General features: G+C 40.2%; 1 protein-coding gene across 1 annotated transcript in view; it reads right to left on the bottom strand.

The window, feature by feature from the left end:
• Positions 1 to 1009: 1009 nt before the first annotated feature.
• Positions 1010 to 18525, bottom strand: part of LOC137992442 (elongation factor 2b-like) — a 37385-nt gene continuing 19869 nt past the window's right edge. The window contains exons 7-13 of the mRNA XM_068837780.1: positions 13626 to 13901; positions 12227 to 12399; positions 10191 to 10329; positions 7298 to 7525; positions 4385 to 4921; positions 3282 to 3414; positions 1010 to 1434 (exon numbers count right to left, since the gene is read on the bottom strand). Coding sequence (XP_068693881.1) covers positions 1241 to 1434; positions 3282 to 3414; positions 4385 to 4921; positions 7298 to 7525; positions 10191 to 10329; positions 12227 to 12399; positions 13626 to 13901 — 1680 coding nt within the window. The 3' untranslated portion in view covers positions 1010 to 1240. The remainder of the gene's footprint in view (positions 1435 to 3281; positions 3415 to 4384; positions 4922 to 7297; positions 7526 to 10190; positions 10330 to 12226; positions 12400 to 13625; positions 13902 to 18525) is intronic.

Here is an 18525-nt window from a genome sequence, read left to right as displayed (position 1 = left end):
ATCGAAAGTAGCACGGGGGACCCAAACAGAGTTTTTACATACATATCTCACAAATACGCATGTGTTCTGTAAGTACTATCGTGTGATTGTAGTATGCTTACCACATAAAGAAATGCAAGAAAAAATTTCAAAGTATAGACCATCTTTTTAAAAAATATATATTCTAATTGAGGAGCTACGAGTAGTCAAGGGGTTAAACACGTGACAAAAACCAGAAGTGAGCTGTGTTCCTCTACTGGAGGTGATTCCTAATTAAGTCGCAAGCTTGTACAGCGAGTAGACAGTTTTGACTCATTTATATGTCATATTTTTGCAACTGCACACTGGGTTTTAGCGTTTCATTTATGACAAATTGTGAAGTATATTTCTAGCGCCGGTAAAATAAGAGACATTTTATCATGCAAAAAAAGAATGTGGTGTATTCTAAATGATAGTGTATGTTCTGTAGAAGCAACTTTAGCTACGAACGAAATCATCTTTTTTGCGAATTTCAATCGCCGCTCGACTTCGAAGGTCTTACCGGTCACAAAAGCTCTTGTTTCTAGCTTGACCGCTCTTGTGTGAATCCAACAACAGCTGTTTTGACCTTTTTGAAACTTACATTGAAAAGTTAAGATTATTGAAAAAATGCCTCGTCAAACGATTACGCTTTCGCCCACTTGCGGGTTAAAATATAACGATGACTCTACCCCAGTGGGAAAATGTTTGTTGAGGAGATCCACGTGACCAACCCCAACCAGGGTCTCTCTCCTAATCGAAAAAAGACACCCTGGGAACGAGGTCCGGTGCAGTATTGAAAATTCCTCGTTTATTGTACGGTAAGCGCGTGGGTGTATTTGTAAACAAAACACTCACAACAGCCTCTAACCCACAAATGGTGCCATTTTCAAACGATCGCGTTGAATCAAGGGTGGAAATGGGTCTTTGACAGGAAGGTAAAGTTCGAAAACCGAGCTAGATGGAACAAAACTTGACGAAAGTTAAATACGCGTACACAACAAAGCAAGGATTCACATCTTAGCTACAAATTTTATTGCGTTCTCTCAGGCCTTAAAGTTACCGCCTGTACAATTCTTTCACCCACTTCCTTTGCTGTTATTGCAGAAAGGTGACCTATAATGCCCAACTGAGGCAAATTAAGTTTAATTCTCCTTATCGTTACACATGTTCTCACTATAAAGAGTACAGAGCTATAGAGTACTGAACCCTGTCTCTCACTTGACGCGACCATGAGGAAATGTTACAATTTATCCATGAAGTCTTCCGCAACTGGTCTCACCTCCTTAAGACCCTTTCTTTTCCTTATTCCAGCCACCACCACTGCCGGCTTGGATCCCTCGTCATCAAGTTTGCCTGGTAATGGCTGCCAGTGATCGAACACGCACTGAGGGAAAGCCTGGCCACCAGTGTTGGATCTGAGATCAGCAGTGAAACCTTCAAAGAGAAAAAGGAAAAAGGAAAAAGGAACTATTAGGGTAGCGAGGTACAAACTTCATCGCACTTTTCTTAATAACGAGACAGCCTGATCCTCACTTGGGGCGAAAGCATAAGCAACACACCCACACACAAACTCAGAGGCGTATCGACAATCAGCACCAACACATGACAAGTTTTTGCGTCTTATGCTTTTGCTTACGATGGGGGGAGGGGAAGGCTGAAGGATGGGTTCCCCTTCCTGCTGATAAGCGTACGGTGAATTCGATTCATTTTTAACATCCTAACAGCAGCGTAGAAAGACCAGAATATTCAAAAACCTTCATTACCGTGAGTTTCATTACTTCGTAGCAATATCACCCAGCGCAGTGTTATTTATGCTGAACCAATTATTTTTTGCTTAATTGAACATTGTTGGATCAAATAGACCTATTTCATTATGGCAGCCAAATAAAATATTCTTCTGTTTGAAAGCAAATAAGCCCTTCTAGCCTCGCCACGACGAGTAAATTTCAAAATATTTGTTTCAAAATGAGGGCAGTAGGTTAAACTAACAAAAATACAAAAGAATGTAAAAGAAGTCGCCATTTATGAAAGTGGTCTACATAACTACATACTGATGAATCGGAGCTGGATCAACTTTAACTGCAAACTAATTCTATTTAATCAGTCGAATACAGGGTTGTCACGCTTCAGTCTTAATGAAATCACATGAAACGGTCCTGTCAGTCTGACCTTTTAAAGGTGAAAATGTGAACTGCCCCTGACCTCATGTTTTACTTTTCTGAAATAAATTTTCCCATTCACTGCAAAAATGTTCTGCCGTTTTCTGCGAAATCATAACAAGTATGATAACCAGTATCTTCGGTACCAGAGAAGAAGTTGTGAGGGAACTTGGAAATGATCAACATGTCAGCCTAGAAGGCAATGTTTCTCGATTCCCTTTTATTTCCTTCGATCTTTCTGGGCTATTTAACTAAGACTTTTACCATGACACGACAATGATATAAAATACCAAAACAATATTGTGTACTATTAGAGCTACATATTGAACTTGAATATCCTGGAAGATAAAACGCAGCTCAATGTGGAATAAAGCGCTGTGTTACTGCACTAATTGCGCGCAATGTTTTCTAAAGATGACAGGAATCTTTATCTTTCTGACAAATGATAAATAGGCTGGTAGCCAGGTTTTTAACCTCAGAAAAAGATCTGTCTCGTGGTATGAAGGCGTGAGCCAAAGGCCTCTGCTGGTATGACTTCTGGGTGACCCCTTAAAATGATCTTAATGACCCCCGACTTGAAAAAATTGCCAGGAACGCTGCAGTTCATTACCACCCAACTCAGTCCCTTCGGTTTTTGAGTAACAAGTACAATAGGCAACCCAGTGTACGCTCATTTAGCGTCTAGTTTTCTTTAAAGTGTTGTTAAAGTCGACAAGAAATGTGCGAATTCAACACGAAGATCACAATCGTCTAACTCTTGAGGTTGACCTTTGCTTCTGAAAAGTCAAAAATTCACTCTCCTAGACGAGGTTAATTCCAACGTTTTCAACTTTTTATTTGGAAATAGAAACTGCTTTGTTATTCATCAGCGTCACGAATTCTTGCCATGTTTGGGGCTCATTTGTTGAAATGCAAGCACGCTTCCAGCAGACCTGTTTATTTCGTGTTTCACCCAGTTATTTTCTGGTGCGGTTGTTAAATGACATGAAGGATTTGAAAAGGCTTTTCAGCTCAAGCAGGAGGCACAATACGCCTTCGTTATTGATGGCATTCAGGGTCTTCGTGTACACTAGCATGTATGAAATTGCAACAATCACAAAGAAATCTTATAACAAGACTTACCAAATGATTCCATCACAGGGAGAAATGCTTTAACTTGAAACATGGGAGTCCCCGTTATTTGGTTCTCTTCATTAACTACCCCACGTCTCCTGTTAAGAACGCCATAAATGCCACCAACAGCATTTTCTGGGCACTATAATGTAAAAGACAAAATCAAACACGCTATCATAGCCCTAATTGTTGATCATCCCATACAGTTGCGACTCCAGGAATCCTAACGCAAGCCAGCCAGCCCCTTGACCAAGAAATGCACCCATGGACAGCATTCCACACATCCTACTTTCGAAATGGAAGTTCGATTGCGCTGTACTAAGAGCTTAGTTGGTAGAGCAAAGCAACAAAAGAATCTGATTTGCAGTATCAGCAAAAGAATGCGATTCAAACGATATACAACTTCCAATAAATTGTCAAAGGCTAACTACAGAATACAGGGCCAAATTCGAGACCTATGGAAGTACTGGCTCGGCAGTGGATGAAAGAACAAGTCATAAATATTTGGTTCTGTTATACTGGTGGCTACCTTATTACATGAAATTTTCGCGACACGTTAATTTCGCGAATTTCGCGATTTAAGAAAATTCGCGAAATTTCAGTGATCCTTTACAATTGCCATAAAAACCATTCAGATGTTTTCGCTTGGCTCTAAAGAAGCTCCCTATGTAATTTTTTCCTTAATTTCAACAAAATTCCCTGTTTTTCATCCTCTTCAGTGAAGGCAAAAAACACTCATGGTTCCGACAAGAGGAAAAAAATCGATTAATCGATGTCCAGCTACGGAAATTGACGTCCAATCGGTGACCCGATTGCTGCTAACAAAATCAATCGGAATGGTCTTGGGCTGACAATAGTGTCACGGCGAGCCGAGACACAAAAAGGCCAAAACTTAAACTCAAACTTCCCTAAAAAACCACAGGCGCACACTTAGAACTGTGGGATGCTAAAGCTCAAACGGCATGTGATTGCATCTCAACATGGCAGGAATTTAATACAAGGGGGTTTCCTCATGGAAACCAAGCATTTATTAGGGCAACCAGATTTACGGGACAACCTGGATTTTTTTTGTAATTTCTAGCACTGTAGCAGTGTTGCAAAATCCACCTTACCTGGATCTCACAAAGATAAACGGGTTCTAAAAGAGCTGGCTCGGCAGTCAACATGCAGGCCAAGAAACATCGTCGAGCAGTTGGGATGATCTGACCACCACCACGGTGAATAGCATCTGCATGAAGCGTGACATCATGAATGTTAAACCTCACACCACGCACATTTTCCTCACAAAGGGGACCCTCTTTAGTTGCCCACTGGAATCCTGCTACAACACTGTCCTTGATTTCATTCAAGTACTGGACTCCTTTTGTTATATCAACGACCATATTTGGACCAGTTCCTTCAGGACCAAAGCACCAAACCTTTCGGGCTTCTGTTACATCCCACTTATACTTCTCGCTTAAGAAGCGGCCACGCATTTTTGGGTCTTGCTTTGCTGACACTTCTCCTTTGTCGATATCTTCAGCCAGATCATCAGGGAAAGCCTCAGCCGTCATGAACAGACGGTTGTGTTTGTTTGGAGACTTGGAAAGGCAAGTCTGGGACGAAGTTCCAGTAACTGTCTCACGGTACGAAACCACTGGTTCCGATTTCTACCCAAAAGTAAGAGAATACTCCGGTTATTATGTGCTAGTGAACTTGAATGACCCAACGCTAGTACCTACGATATCAGGGGCTTGAATTGTTATGTTAATTTGCCGCATGCAGTCAAAAAAAAAAAGGGCTACTGGTAGCTTTCACTCTCAACAACATCTTAATAGCGTACAGGAAGCTTTCCACGGTACAAGGACTCTTGGATTGATTTTGCTTTCTTGAAAGGTGACCAAAACTTTTACCCTGCTCTTAGGGGGCGTCAAAGAAAGTGTTTTTTGCTTTAAGATAAAGGAAAGAAAAACTTTGAAGGGACACAATGGACACAACCTTTAAGGCTAAGTGGATTTATGATAATGGCAACACAGAGAATAAAGTGTTGAGAAACATGTTATTCTACTGAACGTAACTAGTTGATGGAGAGCGAGTTTGTATACGAGTGGCATTTTATAGGTTTAGTATTCAGAGACAAAAAGGAAATTGCTCAGAAAGAAAAATTGACCTATTCTCTATTTTCGAATTCCCCATAATACACTTTGTTTGCCCCCCAAATTTTGCATAAACCATTGTTTTCAAATGCTCTTGGGAATATGCAGTGTCCCCAAGAGCATTTGAAAACAATAGTTTATGCAAAATTTGGGGGCAAACAAAGTGTATTATGGGGAATTCGAAAATAGAGAATAGAGAGTCTTGTAAATAATCTAATAATAATGAGTAGAAATTTAATCAGATGAAGGTAATTAGATCAGGTAAAAAGCAATCATGGAAATGATAAAAACATCACTGTCGATCAAAATCAAAACCAAAACCAGTGAACAAGTTTCCGTGATGCTAGTTAAAACTACCAAAGACTTCTAGTCTGAGCCAAAATCGCTTCCCAAGTCCAAAACCACAAAAACAGGAGTTATATATGTAGCAAGGTTGGTGACGACACCACAATCATTTGCTTCACAAAATGACACCAATACCATATAAATCAGAAGCACCTTTTTGTGCAGTATTTTCATTGCATGGATCATCTGGTTGTACTGTACAACTCTCATTAAGGCATCTTACTGGGCTAATGTTGCATAAATCTCATACTTAGTCAGATTTAAATACCGTAAACTCCAACAGATAAGCTGCACCCTGTATTTAGCAGCCCAAATTTCGGGAAAATGTTTTTGAAAGAAAGCCAAAGTCGGGTCTTTAGAAGTGTTCTTCATCCACCGTTCATCGAACGAAAACTCACTATAAACATGGAAACGGATTATACTTTAAAGTCTTACCGACAATTTTAGCACTTTACTATGATGAACATCGTTTCTACCAACTTTGACAGAAGATTATTTTTTCTGAAATTTGTTGACAGGAATTTCTTCAGTTTTTCCATATTTTCAGCATCACAACAAGAAAGTCAGCGGAACGTTCGTAGCTTAGTAACCAGGCATAAGATCGGACGCAAAATGCAAACCCGGACACCGGAAGCAGCCTTTTTCAAATGTTCCTGCAGATAATCCACGCCTCTGTACCCTTGAGCGGAGAGAGCTGTGAAGCAGCAAACACATGTCGCAAAGCGGCGAGAAAGAGAAAACCCACTTTCATGCAGATGCAAGCTGTCAAACGCGTCAAATTGATAATTACAAAAGCGACTAATGGCAACTTAACAATCACGTGGTTATCAGCCACTAATTTTTAAAGGGACCAATCATATTGACCCGAAGGTCAGATCCAGACCCTGGCGTCTGCATGAAAGTGACATTCAAGTCCAAGATAACCAGAGGTTTTCCTCTTTCTCGCCACTTTGCAGCTCTCTCGCAGCTCATGAAAATCCTCTGGGACCAGGATAACGCCCCTGATTTCTAGCGACGATTTTTGGGAAAAAGGTGCGGATTATCTGCAGGTGTTTACGGTATACTTGACCCATTCATCCCTACAGAGACCCCTATTGATGATTAAAATCGTCTGGCATTAGTAAAAAATATGTCTCACTCTTGGGAGAAAGGGTTAGTAACTCACCGACAACATGAGCTTACAGTTTTGTCCTGTAGAGTAAAGCTGAACATGCATGTCGACACGCAAGGTAGTAGAATGGTTAACCTACAGTCCAGCAGCACCTAACACCTGCCTTATTGATGAGGCAGTCAGTGGAATGCTACCAATTTTAATTTTTCATTTTAAATAAAGAGAGGAATGGATGGAGTAAAAGTGATGAGTTGAATGATTACCAAATGCAGTGGATTAGATGTCTAATAACGTACATTCAAGCTTAATCATGTGCACTTCTCCACACACAAAGGGGAACCCCACAGCCCAAGCACACATCCCAAATACCTTAATTATTGCAGATGCCATGCCCAACAAGTTCTTTCTACTTCTTTGATTTACGAATATTTTACCTTTATGGGGATACAAGCATGGTCTTCCTCCAAATCTTTCAAGCATATTTCCAAATGCAGCTCTCCAGCACCAGCAACAATGTGCTCTCCACTCTCTTCGGTGCTACACTGTACCATAGGATCAGATTTAGCCAGACGCTTCAAACCTTCCACAAGCTTGGGCAATTCTGAGGGGTTCTTTGCCTCCACAGCGACACGAACAACTGGTGACACGGAAAACTTCATCATCTGCAAAATCAAAATCATGACCACTAAGAAAACAAGCAAGCTAAATTACCAAGATGAATACTAAAGGCAGAGAATGTACAGTTATGGAGTATGCATTCTCATACTGTGCAAAAACTAAAAAATACCAGGCAACCATACACTCAAGAACACCTTGTAAGAAGTAACATTGCTCCCCATAAGTGATAACTTCAAACCTCTACCCTATCCCCAAAAGAAACAAATTAAAAGAGGGAAGAAAGGGGAAAACCCTATCACACCCCAAATGAACAAAAGCTTCCAAGCTGCACAGTTCTCAAACAACCAGTTGTAGTGGCTTGAAAAAGCAGCTGTTCAATAAAAACTGGGTAAAAGTGCTGACAAGCAAAATAAGATAACCAAAAACTGACACAGCTCTAGCCAAGAGGTTACTTAATGGTCAACACACATAGTACAGAGCTTGAAACGTTGACCAATACAGTCACATCCATGACTGAATGTTTTTTATTTGTGCATAAAAATATCTGGAGTCACAAATTTGGGACTAGTTTTCTCACAGGCACCACAAGCTCAGTGTAAGGGAAAGCCAACATGGCCAACAAAAAAAACTAAGATTTGTTTGGGAACCCCAAGGCATTGTGGGTAGCAAAGACTGAAACTTTTTTTTCAATCCACCATCAATGCAATAGCAGCCCTGCGAGCAAGTAAGGCGGTAGTTAGTTCATTCGATCGAAAGAAAGATGTGCTTGGCACTGAAGTGGTCACGTCAACTGTCAGTTACCAAACTGAGCCCTACCGGAAGAATCCTGGACCATAGTTTATCAACCAGTACATTTCTTTATTCCCCTGGTTCCTGACACGACTGCATCCTCTCATGCTAATAATAAAACTTCACTGGCTTCAGTTAAGACTATCCATAAAATATTCGTAGTAGAGTTAATTGCACAATATCCTATGAGAAGAAATTTCATTTGCAGGTCTATTCCTAAAAGGCTTGATAAAATACAGCCACGATTGTGAAAAGCCTAATAAATGCAGCATGAAGGTGCAAAATTACCATGACTTGTTATTCTCACTAGGCCTCTGCGCTTTTAAAGCCATCTTTCAACGCTTTGCAAATGTGTTTTTGAAGTAAGGCAACACACAGGAGGCACGACTGAGTCAATGCAGACATGTCAGGACCCAGGGGATTAAAAAACATTTAATGTCAAACTACGGTCCGGTCCAGTTTGGTAGGGCTCATTTTGTTAACCAATGGTTGGTGTTTGGTGGCTTCAGTGCCAAGCACATCTTTTGGAAGGTTTTTTCTTTTGATTGAGTGAACAAACTGCCTTAGGACGCTCGACTGGCAGCTACTGCATTGATGCTGGGTTGAAATGAAAGTTCAACCTTCTTCAATTGATTCTGATGTGGAATTGTAACTGTGAGAACATTAAATTTTATCAAGAAATATTTGACTCAATTTGGTGGACTCCCAAGAATGGCGTGTGCACAGCCTTGGGATTAATATGATGGGCAACCGAGTAATTGAAAGATCACGTTGAATCTGGAAAATCACCACACAGGAAGGAAGCTAACCACAATGGCAATAACGCTTTCTAATTAAGAATTTTCTTATGTACTGAAGTGGCCACGTCAGCCTTTTATTGGCTGCACGTGTGGTTTTCTCCTTTACTATTACAGAATAACTGGGATGGCAGCTGCTACCTTTTACAAAACAAATAAGGGGGCAAAATTGCAGCATAGTTTAGTTGCAATGTTATGTGCACAAAGTCATTCTCCCAATTATTTTGGTCCTTTAGATGTTTTTATAGCTGGGTTATATTTTGCTTTAATTGTTAATCCGCTGGCAACACAATACAGCATGATGACCCCCACTGATTTCAAAGACACCGTGTGCAGTTTGTTGCAAAATTGATGCTCAACCGCACACACTGGTAGATAAGCCACATCTGGTCACTACTTCTGCAAGTTTTGTTCTGTTGGTGAAGGCCTGTTAAACTGCTTTCACTTGGCTTTCACACAGAGATGATTTGATCCCCCGTAATTGAGAAAACACCGTGCGATCTTTGAGAAATTGCATGGTAAATGGCCTACTTTTTCTCTGTTGTTTACAACAGCAAATTTGTCAAAGAAACTATCACCCTCCCTTCATAAGCGAGTCTGTCACCGAAGGATGGTTTCAAAATGTCCCTGTACACACAGCAGCCACGAACAGCTGAAGAAATTCCTGGATCAACTATTCCAGCCAAAATGCTTGGTTACCAAGCAAAAACATCAACAAACAAAACTTACCTTCAACGAGCTGTCAGCAATACGGATATAAATAGCTTTTGCTGGAAAAATGTCCGAAGGAAAAAGTTCACAAAGAAAAGCAGTCTTGCTTCCAAACAATATGATGTATTCTTGGAGGGTGAAAACGTGCATTTGCATCTCATTTGGACTCCAAATTGAATGATTAATCAAAAGGTGACTGACTTCAATTCAACCTAATATATTCACGGAGCAAGTACCTCAGGAATGAATGTTTGTAGCTTATCTAGCAGTGTTTATTTGTATGAGAATCATCACTATTCTACTACAATAATTAATTATATTATAATTAATTAATAACTTTTGCACTCAGCACAAAAAGGGAAAATTGGAGAAAACAGGAACTTAACACCCAGTGTCTTCTGTAAGCACTGACCTTCAAGTTGTGGGCATTTTCATAGGTGGTAATTGTACCAGTTTTGACCAAAAACTGATCCACTCCAACTAAACCAACAATGTTACCACAGGGTACATCTTCAATGGCCTCAATATAACGGCCCATCATAAGAATTGTCCTATAAAGGAAAATTAGTCAATTTGATGTACAGGTGACCCAAGCTCCTGACATGAACACAGTATGGCTCAAAATGAAAGTTACCACCCCTGCATGAAAAGCAACTTGCACAAAACAAGAATCTTGCAAAACAATTTATTATGGTTCTAGGGATGAAAACACCTACTATGCGTTCAACCTCATTGTTTACTGAGCACCTCAGCATATACTTGTTTATGTATGTGCACACCAACAGCTTTAAGTGATCCTTAAGGCCTAATTCAGTTTGATGGAAAATTTTATCACAAGGCCAGTAGACTTAAAATGTTCAGATCTTTATCAAAGCTTTCCTTCCTAAGGAGGCACAGACCAGTGCCAAATACACCAAATGCAAACTCTTAGTTGTGCCTGAACGAAAAAGTGATCAAGTAGAACTGGACATTGACAGTTCTCAAGTTAAAGCAACTGATAATGTTGAACTCTTAATCAAGGGTTGTTAATGACAATAAGTTAACCTTTAAGAGTCATATATCAAAGTTAACCAAGAAGGTGAGCAAACAAATTGATATACTGAATCGATTCAAGGACATTCTTTTGTTTTCGTCAAAGATACGTATATATAGGGCATTTATCATGCCACACTTTACTTATTGTAGTTCCATTTGGAATAGCTGTCTCAAAGAAGATAGTGACTGAAAAGAGAGATTGCACAAGAGGGCCCTTAGATACATTTTTAATGACTTTTCCAATGGATATGATAGTTTGTTAAAAGATACGTTACTCATTAAGTTGTAGACGGAAACAAGATATACTTTTAATACTTTTTAAAGCCCTCAATAACAATATGCCTCAGTACATTCAATCTTCATTTAAAGTAAGAGAAAATAAGAAAAATCTCAGGGGCAAAGAAAAACTTGTTTTACCTGTAGCTAAGACCACAACTTACAGCCTCAAATCGACTTCTTACATTGCTGCTAAGGCATGGAATGCATTAGCTGATAACTTAAGATCAGTGGCTGAATTTGTAATTTCATACCATAATTTATATTTGTATATTTTTTAAAATTTATGTTAATATTTTCGTCTCGGTATATTAGCATTTGTTACCGCTGGAAGCCTAACAAGCCTCATTTTCACCGAGTTTAAATAAGGTAATCACCATCATCATCATCAGATTCACATAACTATTTGCTGCATTTGTCCTCTCAATGATCCACAACACAAAAAATGCCATCCCATTCTCTCAATAATTTCTTAGACTGAGGCTCTGTAGTGACAACTCCGACCTTAACAGCAAATGGGAGGAAATGTGCCAGTTTTTCAAAAAACATGGTTAACATGACTCTTGTCACCACTGGCAAACACTGTGCCCAAGAAATTGATCGAGAAACCGTACTAGAAACGCCACAAAAACCAACAGAATTCCATTCACCCTCACCTACCATCCACAAAACTTTACAGTCAAAAATGTTATTCACAAAAACCTTAAAATTCTCTGCAATGATCACAAAACTAAACACATTTCCTCCACCACAACTTATTTCGTCCAAATGCAACAAAAACATAGGTTACTTTCTAGTTAGCAGCGTATTCAAGCCTGGCAACCAACCAGGAACTTGCAAATGTACATGCACACGATGCCAAAACTTGTCCTGTTATTTCTAACATGGTTAAGATCTCAGGTCCGAATTAATTTATTCACAAATTCATGTCACCATATTTCCAGACTTACCGACTTACAACTCAACAGCATTGTGTCTCGCCGAGCATGTGCAGTAGACACAAAAACCCAAGACACTAACTTTTAAAGAAGTACTAAAAACTTGCATTTCAAGTCCGATGTCTGTTTCACTAAGATTGGAAACACATTTGTAAGAAAGTAAGATAATTATACACTTAAAAATGCTCTAACTACAAACCTCTGGATACTTTTGTTGTACAGATCCTCTTTCTTGCCTGGAGTAAAATTTGGGCCCATGATGCGTACTTTCTGTCCAGTTGCAACCTTTCCAGAGAACACACGACCAAAGGCATAGAACCGACCTTTGTCCACAGTGGGAACCATTTTGGACACATACAAGCAAAGAGGAGCCTACAAACACAGGCATTTAAGAAGTTTTATACTGCACGTTATCTAAATAGACCTGCTCCCAGCTGTGTGGCTTCATAGCTTGGTTGGTTGAGCATTGCACCGGTGTTGTGGGTTCGAATCCCACTGGAGCCACCTGAATGTTTTAGGTGTCTAGTATAAGAGGCAATTGCTTAATTGTCCAGATAAGTGCCAGGATCACTTCTCCATTTCATGTTATCTTCTAGCTAATCTGAATGAAGTTTCCCCAAGCAACAACCTTGCAATGCAGCTCAAAAAATTAACTCAAACTTTATAGCAGAGCTCAAGGGCCATTGGTAAGAAAAATGTGGTAACCCATCCGTGCGAGACAATTTGGTATTGGTCACCACGCGACCGTATGCCCACCCTTCGATGAATGTTAATGTGAAACTCTGTGGTGCAACCTGCATTTTTTGGTGCAAACCTCTTTGACATTGGACATCCATGTTACGGTTAATTGACACCTGTCAAAACAAGGTATCCGCTGACCAGTATCACAGGAAAAAATATCCCGCGGACAGAGCTGAAAAACGACTGCACATGCACCAGATCGGGCGCACAAATTGTGCAAATGAACGCAAGCGTGTGCATTTCGATCGTTTGATCTCATCTTCTGCCTGTGTCACTTAATAACTCTTGACGGTGTGAATTTTGGAACTGAGATCATGATGATTTAATTTAAGGAGACACATGGACAGGGTTTTCTGAAATCACCTTTACAATCAATCATATTTACAATGCGTTTGTTAAACGTAACATTCTAAGAGCATTACCGGTAGTCTTTTTGAATGAGCGCGCCCTTGAGCCTGCATTTCTTGCCGCGGATTAGTGACTTGCGCAGTCGTTTTTCAGCTCTGTCTATGCTGGGTTTAAGTTTAAGCACATGGAGGTCAGCCGGTTTTTTTTTTTAAAGTTGACTGCTGCTCAGGTACTGGTTTTCAATTGGATTGCAGGCCTGGTCAACTCGGGGCATGCTAGGGTGTTTGAGGTTTCAATGGGTTAAAGAGGGTTACAAAAGAAGCTGGGAAAAATTTTATCTGAATTGGCAGAATTTTCTCAAGTATCCTCAAATTGAACTTAAAAACATCCAACTGTTGATTATGCTCCAAGCAAGAGGCTTTCTTTAAAATAAAAAAAAAAACAAAAACAGGGCAGACAACAAGGTGGAACTGCAGCTTAAAATCTGGTATAACTGCGTAAATTCTCACCTCCGGATCGCAGTTTGCAATCCCCAGGGCAACAGGATCATCCTTTGGTCCTTCGTACAGCATTTCCATGCGGTATTTCTGAGCATGCACAGGTGATGGCAAATGAATGGTTATCATTTGAAGCAGTGCATCACCAGCTGGAAGCCATTTTCGCATGACCGTTTTCAACAGTGGTTTTCCCTCCAGATCTTTCTCCTCTCCAGTAAGTTTTACATTCAACTTTTCAAGTAGTGTGGCAATGTCGTCTTTCTTAAAATTCATGACTGCATCAAACATCTGAAAGCCACAAAAAGGCAATTATTTGGCCTGTTACCTCATGTGATGCATCATAAATCAATTTCTAAAGAAAAGGTGAATACATGATCAAGGCAAATAATTTTCTCAGGTAAACACATTTTGCAAGCACACTCAACTCTTGCATTACGTTGAGGAGCACAACATAATGAGCAGAGATGAATGTAATGAAATATTGTATTATCTGCATGGTTTATTTAGACACAATATAGTGATAATATACACGACAGGGGATGGCAAATCATCATATAATGGTAATGCTAATGAATTTATATAGCGCATTTTCTATTAATATATTCAAATGCGCTTTACAAGCAAGGGATCTATGGGTGAGATCGGACATCAGCATATATATTCCATACAGCAAACTCAGTCTCTATTTTTGATCAACTTGCTCCACTTAGACAAAGTTCTATAGGGCAAACCCTTGCTGACTTCATTGCTTACCATAATTTGTCTCATTAGCAAGCATCATGCTTTTCAATAATTGACTTCAAAAAGGTAAAAGAACAAGTTACTTTGGCTTTGATAAAGAGCAAGTCATTAGCCATCAAACTGATACACTGTAAATTCTTGGGTGACCAAAATAGACTCTTTGTAAAATTTACAATTTTCAAAGAGTCATTACTCAGAGATTATCTGGTAAATTATTATGCTCAAAGGTTCAGAGATTGCTCAATATGCAATGGACTTTCATCATTTAGTGATGATTTTTTGGCCGATAGATTAACAAACAATGGGCTTATGCTTATGAGGCAAAAAATGTAAACAAACATTCCCCTTGTTGTAATACGACATTACATCATGCATTGTGGTTGTTAATTACCTTATATTGTTATGTTGGACGTGAGAACTCGTGAACATTTCTAGAATAATTAATTCATGGCATGCATTGATATAATATACTCAGGAATGTGTGGTTTTTTAGTTGGGCATAGAGTTTTTTCTCTTGGAGGTTCGCTAGCGGTTTACAGTTTAGAATAAATAAATTATGCTAAAGTACACATCACACAGTCTTTCTTTTTTCATGGAGTAACAGAAACATGAGGAAACTTGGTTTTAGGAGTAAAAAGTCGAATCTTCCTGCAGGAAACCAAGTTGAGTCTTCAATAATCGAACATCACAGCGTTCAAGCGAATTTCACTGCGTTCATGGCAGTTCTTGCAAAAGGACCGGTTTTGGACTGCACTGATGATGGAAAACTTCATCAACGCTTCCTAGAGTGGAAAAAGAAGGTTTCGATTTTATGCCGGTCTTGTAATGACCTAGTCAGATCCAGAGTTTGTTTGTTTATGTGTTTCAGTGGTCGGGCGCGCACAATGCGGGAGAAGCATCTCGAAAAGGCTGAGGAGCAATGCAAACCCAGAGGGAGTAAATTGGTCGCAGCTACTCAGTACAAAGTGCTCACACAAGGTGATATGGAGTTACCAGAGTACATCGAAAAGTGCAGGCAAATCACTGATGCATGTGGTTGGCCAGAGGAAGTGAAGGACATGGCTCTCAGGAATGCGGTTTTCCTTGGTCTAAAGAATCCGAATGTTTATCAGAAGTGCTTAGAAGAAGATCAGGACAAGACACGGCAGAACACGGCATAACAAGTTATTCAGATTGCCACTCTCATTTACAACAGTGATTGCCAAATATCAATTATGCAGACTTTTAGTATGGCAACGGCAGCAGTTACAGCCATCCAACAAGCATCAATGCAATTACACAAAGTCCAAACGAAGCTTTGAAAAGGCAGGAAATCGGCAGAGGGGCCAAATAAAGGCAAGACTCCGAAAGCTAAAGAACAGGAACGATCTAAGTGGCAAAGAGCAATGCCTGCCCACCCAAACTCTGAGTGCCTGGCCAAGGATGTCGTGTGTTTCAGGTGTGACAGGAAAGGCCACTACCAGAAGTGTTGTAAAAGCAAAATGGCTAAACCCGGCAAAACCGTGGAACACAAACAGGCTCAAGTTTATGGCCTGCAGGCGAAGCCAGGGAACGATGCTTGTCAACTTCTAGCCCACATTCCAACACCAAGTTACTACGGAGGGCCAGCAACGATCGAGTCACAATCGAGTCAACCAGCAATGTTTCACCACATCCAGTCTTTCCATGTCAAAAGTATCCATGACATTTGTAATAAGCAACATCAGGCCGCTTTGGTTGACTGAAGCGAATGGGGAAATTATTCAGCAGATTAAATTTACGATCCACTCAGGTGCAGGTTGTAACGTGATGCTTTTATATTTGCACAAATCATTGTTTGGTGATAGAGAACTTTTGCCTCCTTTCGTTCACATCTTCGGTTAAGGTGAATCTCCCGTAGCAAACCTTGGGGCGTGCACAATTGCTATTAATATTGGTAACAGTCAGGAGCCACAGATGGCGACGTGCCAAGTGACAGACACTTGAGGGTATCTTATTCTATGCAGAAAAACGGTCCAGAAAGTCGGTTACATTGCTTTTCCAGATGTGACTCCACCTTTTTTAATTAACCGGTATTCCAAAATTCATACGAGTGTCAACGCCCTACAACCAGACTCCAGCGAGGTCAACGTACCCACATGCGTAGAGTTGGACGATGTTGTCATCTTGAATGGAAAGAGACATTGTTTGCCTATCACAAAGGAATATGTGTTATCTGAATTTAACAATGTATTTGAAGGAATAGGAAAGCTGCCAGGGGGAAGTACCATATTCAGCTTCAGCAAGACGCTCAACCTGTACAACATCCACCGAAGGCAGTACCCGGAAAGGCTATGGAGTTTAGGAATCATTCAGCCAGATGAGGGACACAAATGGGATCAACCGCACCGTTCTTGTCTCGAAACCTGATGGATCAATTCGACTTTGCCTAGATCCAAATGCATGGCCACCGCCAGCCCTAGGCTCCAAAGATTGCTTCTGAGACTGGCTAGGTATCAAATTCAGCTAGAGTTCATTAGTGGAAAGGGTAACGCAGTTGCAGACGCCCTCAGTTGAGCTGACTCTCTCATCCCAAAGCCTATGGACACAAAGCAAATGGATGTGATTCCAGCGTATCAGATTACCTCTGCCGTTCCAGCAATGGACAAGTGCCTTGACAGGACTAGAATTGCCACCACTGCAGATCCGGCACTGAGCCAGTTATGGCATTACATTTTTCATGGGTGCCGCTTCAGAAGAGGCAACTTCTGGAATTAGTGCACCAATACTGGAATTACCGTGAAGAGCTTGCAATTGAAGATGGCCTTATATTCAAAGCTCGTGGACTTGTGATTCCATCTTCCCAGAGAGCAGAACATTTGAGGTATCTCCATGAAGGTCACCTGGGAGATGAGAAAACTCTTTTAAGGGCACAAGACAGTTCTTTGGCCTGGAATCTCAGATGATGTGAGAAATGCGGTGAAAGCATGTGACGTTTGTCAGGAACACAAACCAGCCCAGCAGAAAGAGCATTTGCTTTCACATGATGTGCCTCATTTGCCATGGTTCAAAGCTGCAGTCGATATTTTTGACTATTGTTCTCAGCAAATTTCCTGTATTGAAGAAACTGTTGAATCTGACAGCAATAGACCATATTCGTATTCTCAGTATTGGACTGAAAGTAGCTTGCAATAGAGGCTAATGCAGGGAAATCTTTTGAAATGCAAATACTTTTAATATATTCCCCCGCATTAGCCTCCATTGCAAGCTAGTTCCAGTCCAATACTGGGAATACGAATACGGTCTATTAATTCACATGATCAGTTTGCTCAGGACTATCGTCCAGATGAAAAAGATGCTTAGACCACTTATTCCCAAACGCGTTTCAAAACAGTGTTTCAAACAAATTTAAACACATTTCAAACATGTTTCAAATGCGTTTCAAACAACAGCATTTCATCGCGTTTCAAAGACAAGTGTCACATTTCATTGCGTGTGAAACAGAAGAATTAACATGTGCATTATATTATCAGTTGGTTCTTCTGCATTAATTGCCTTAGCAGTCTTTGTAAGTTTTGTCAAATATGAATGAATTTCACTTTCTTTTAGAAACGTTACTGAAGCTAAATAAGTTTAAGATCTTTGAAATGGAAATGAATGAAAGTACGAGTGTGTTTCTTTGCTAGGATGCCAGAGGTTTTTTCTCTCTTAGAGCGACGGAATGGCGAGTCGCGAAGCGGCGAGAAAAAGCGGTTCGTTGGTTAGGGGTTAGTTAGGGTTGTTTCTTTTTTTGCCTTTGATCTTTCGTCGCCCAAAGATAGCGAAAAAACCTCTGGAATTTAGGGAAACCAGAAACCCCGCATTTCTGTCACGTCCTTGTCATGCAAACACATACTTTAGTGAAATGTTTCTGCCCAGAAGGCTTTAACAATGCTGAGAAGATCTTGCTAACTTTAAGAGCTAGGCTTTTCTTCAGTTAAAATAATTCCTTCACCATTTTTGTGATATTGCTATTTAGAGATAAGCACTTTGCTTTGGAAACAGCGTTTACTTTTCACAGTGAATTGTCACGCGTGACCCGGCAGAATCTGAAAGATCTCTTTGCAATCTCCGAAATTTGATTGTAATCTCGGAAGTCTTTCACAAAATCTTCCTTCAAATTGCAGTTTTTTCTAAAAATTAATGCACTCTGTCGTTTATACGTTTAAAATGA

Source organism: Montipora foliosa, chromosome 2 (genome assembly GCF_036669935.1).
Source record: "Montipora foliosa isolate CH-2021 chromosome 2, ASM3666993v2, whole genome shotgun sequence".
In the NCBI taxonomy this organism is placed as follows: domain Eukaryota; kingdom Metazoa; phylum Cnidaria; class Anthozoa; order Scleractinia; family Acroporidae; genus Montipora; species Montipora foliosa.
The sequence above is the reverse complement of the archived record's forward strand: the minus strand, read 5'-3'. Positions and strand labels throughout refer to the sequence as shown.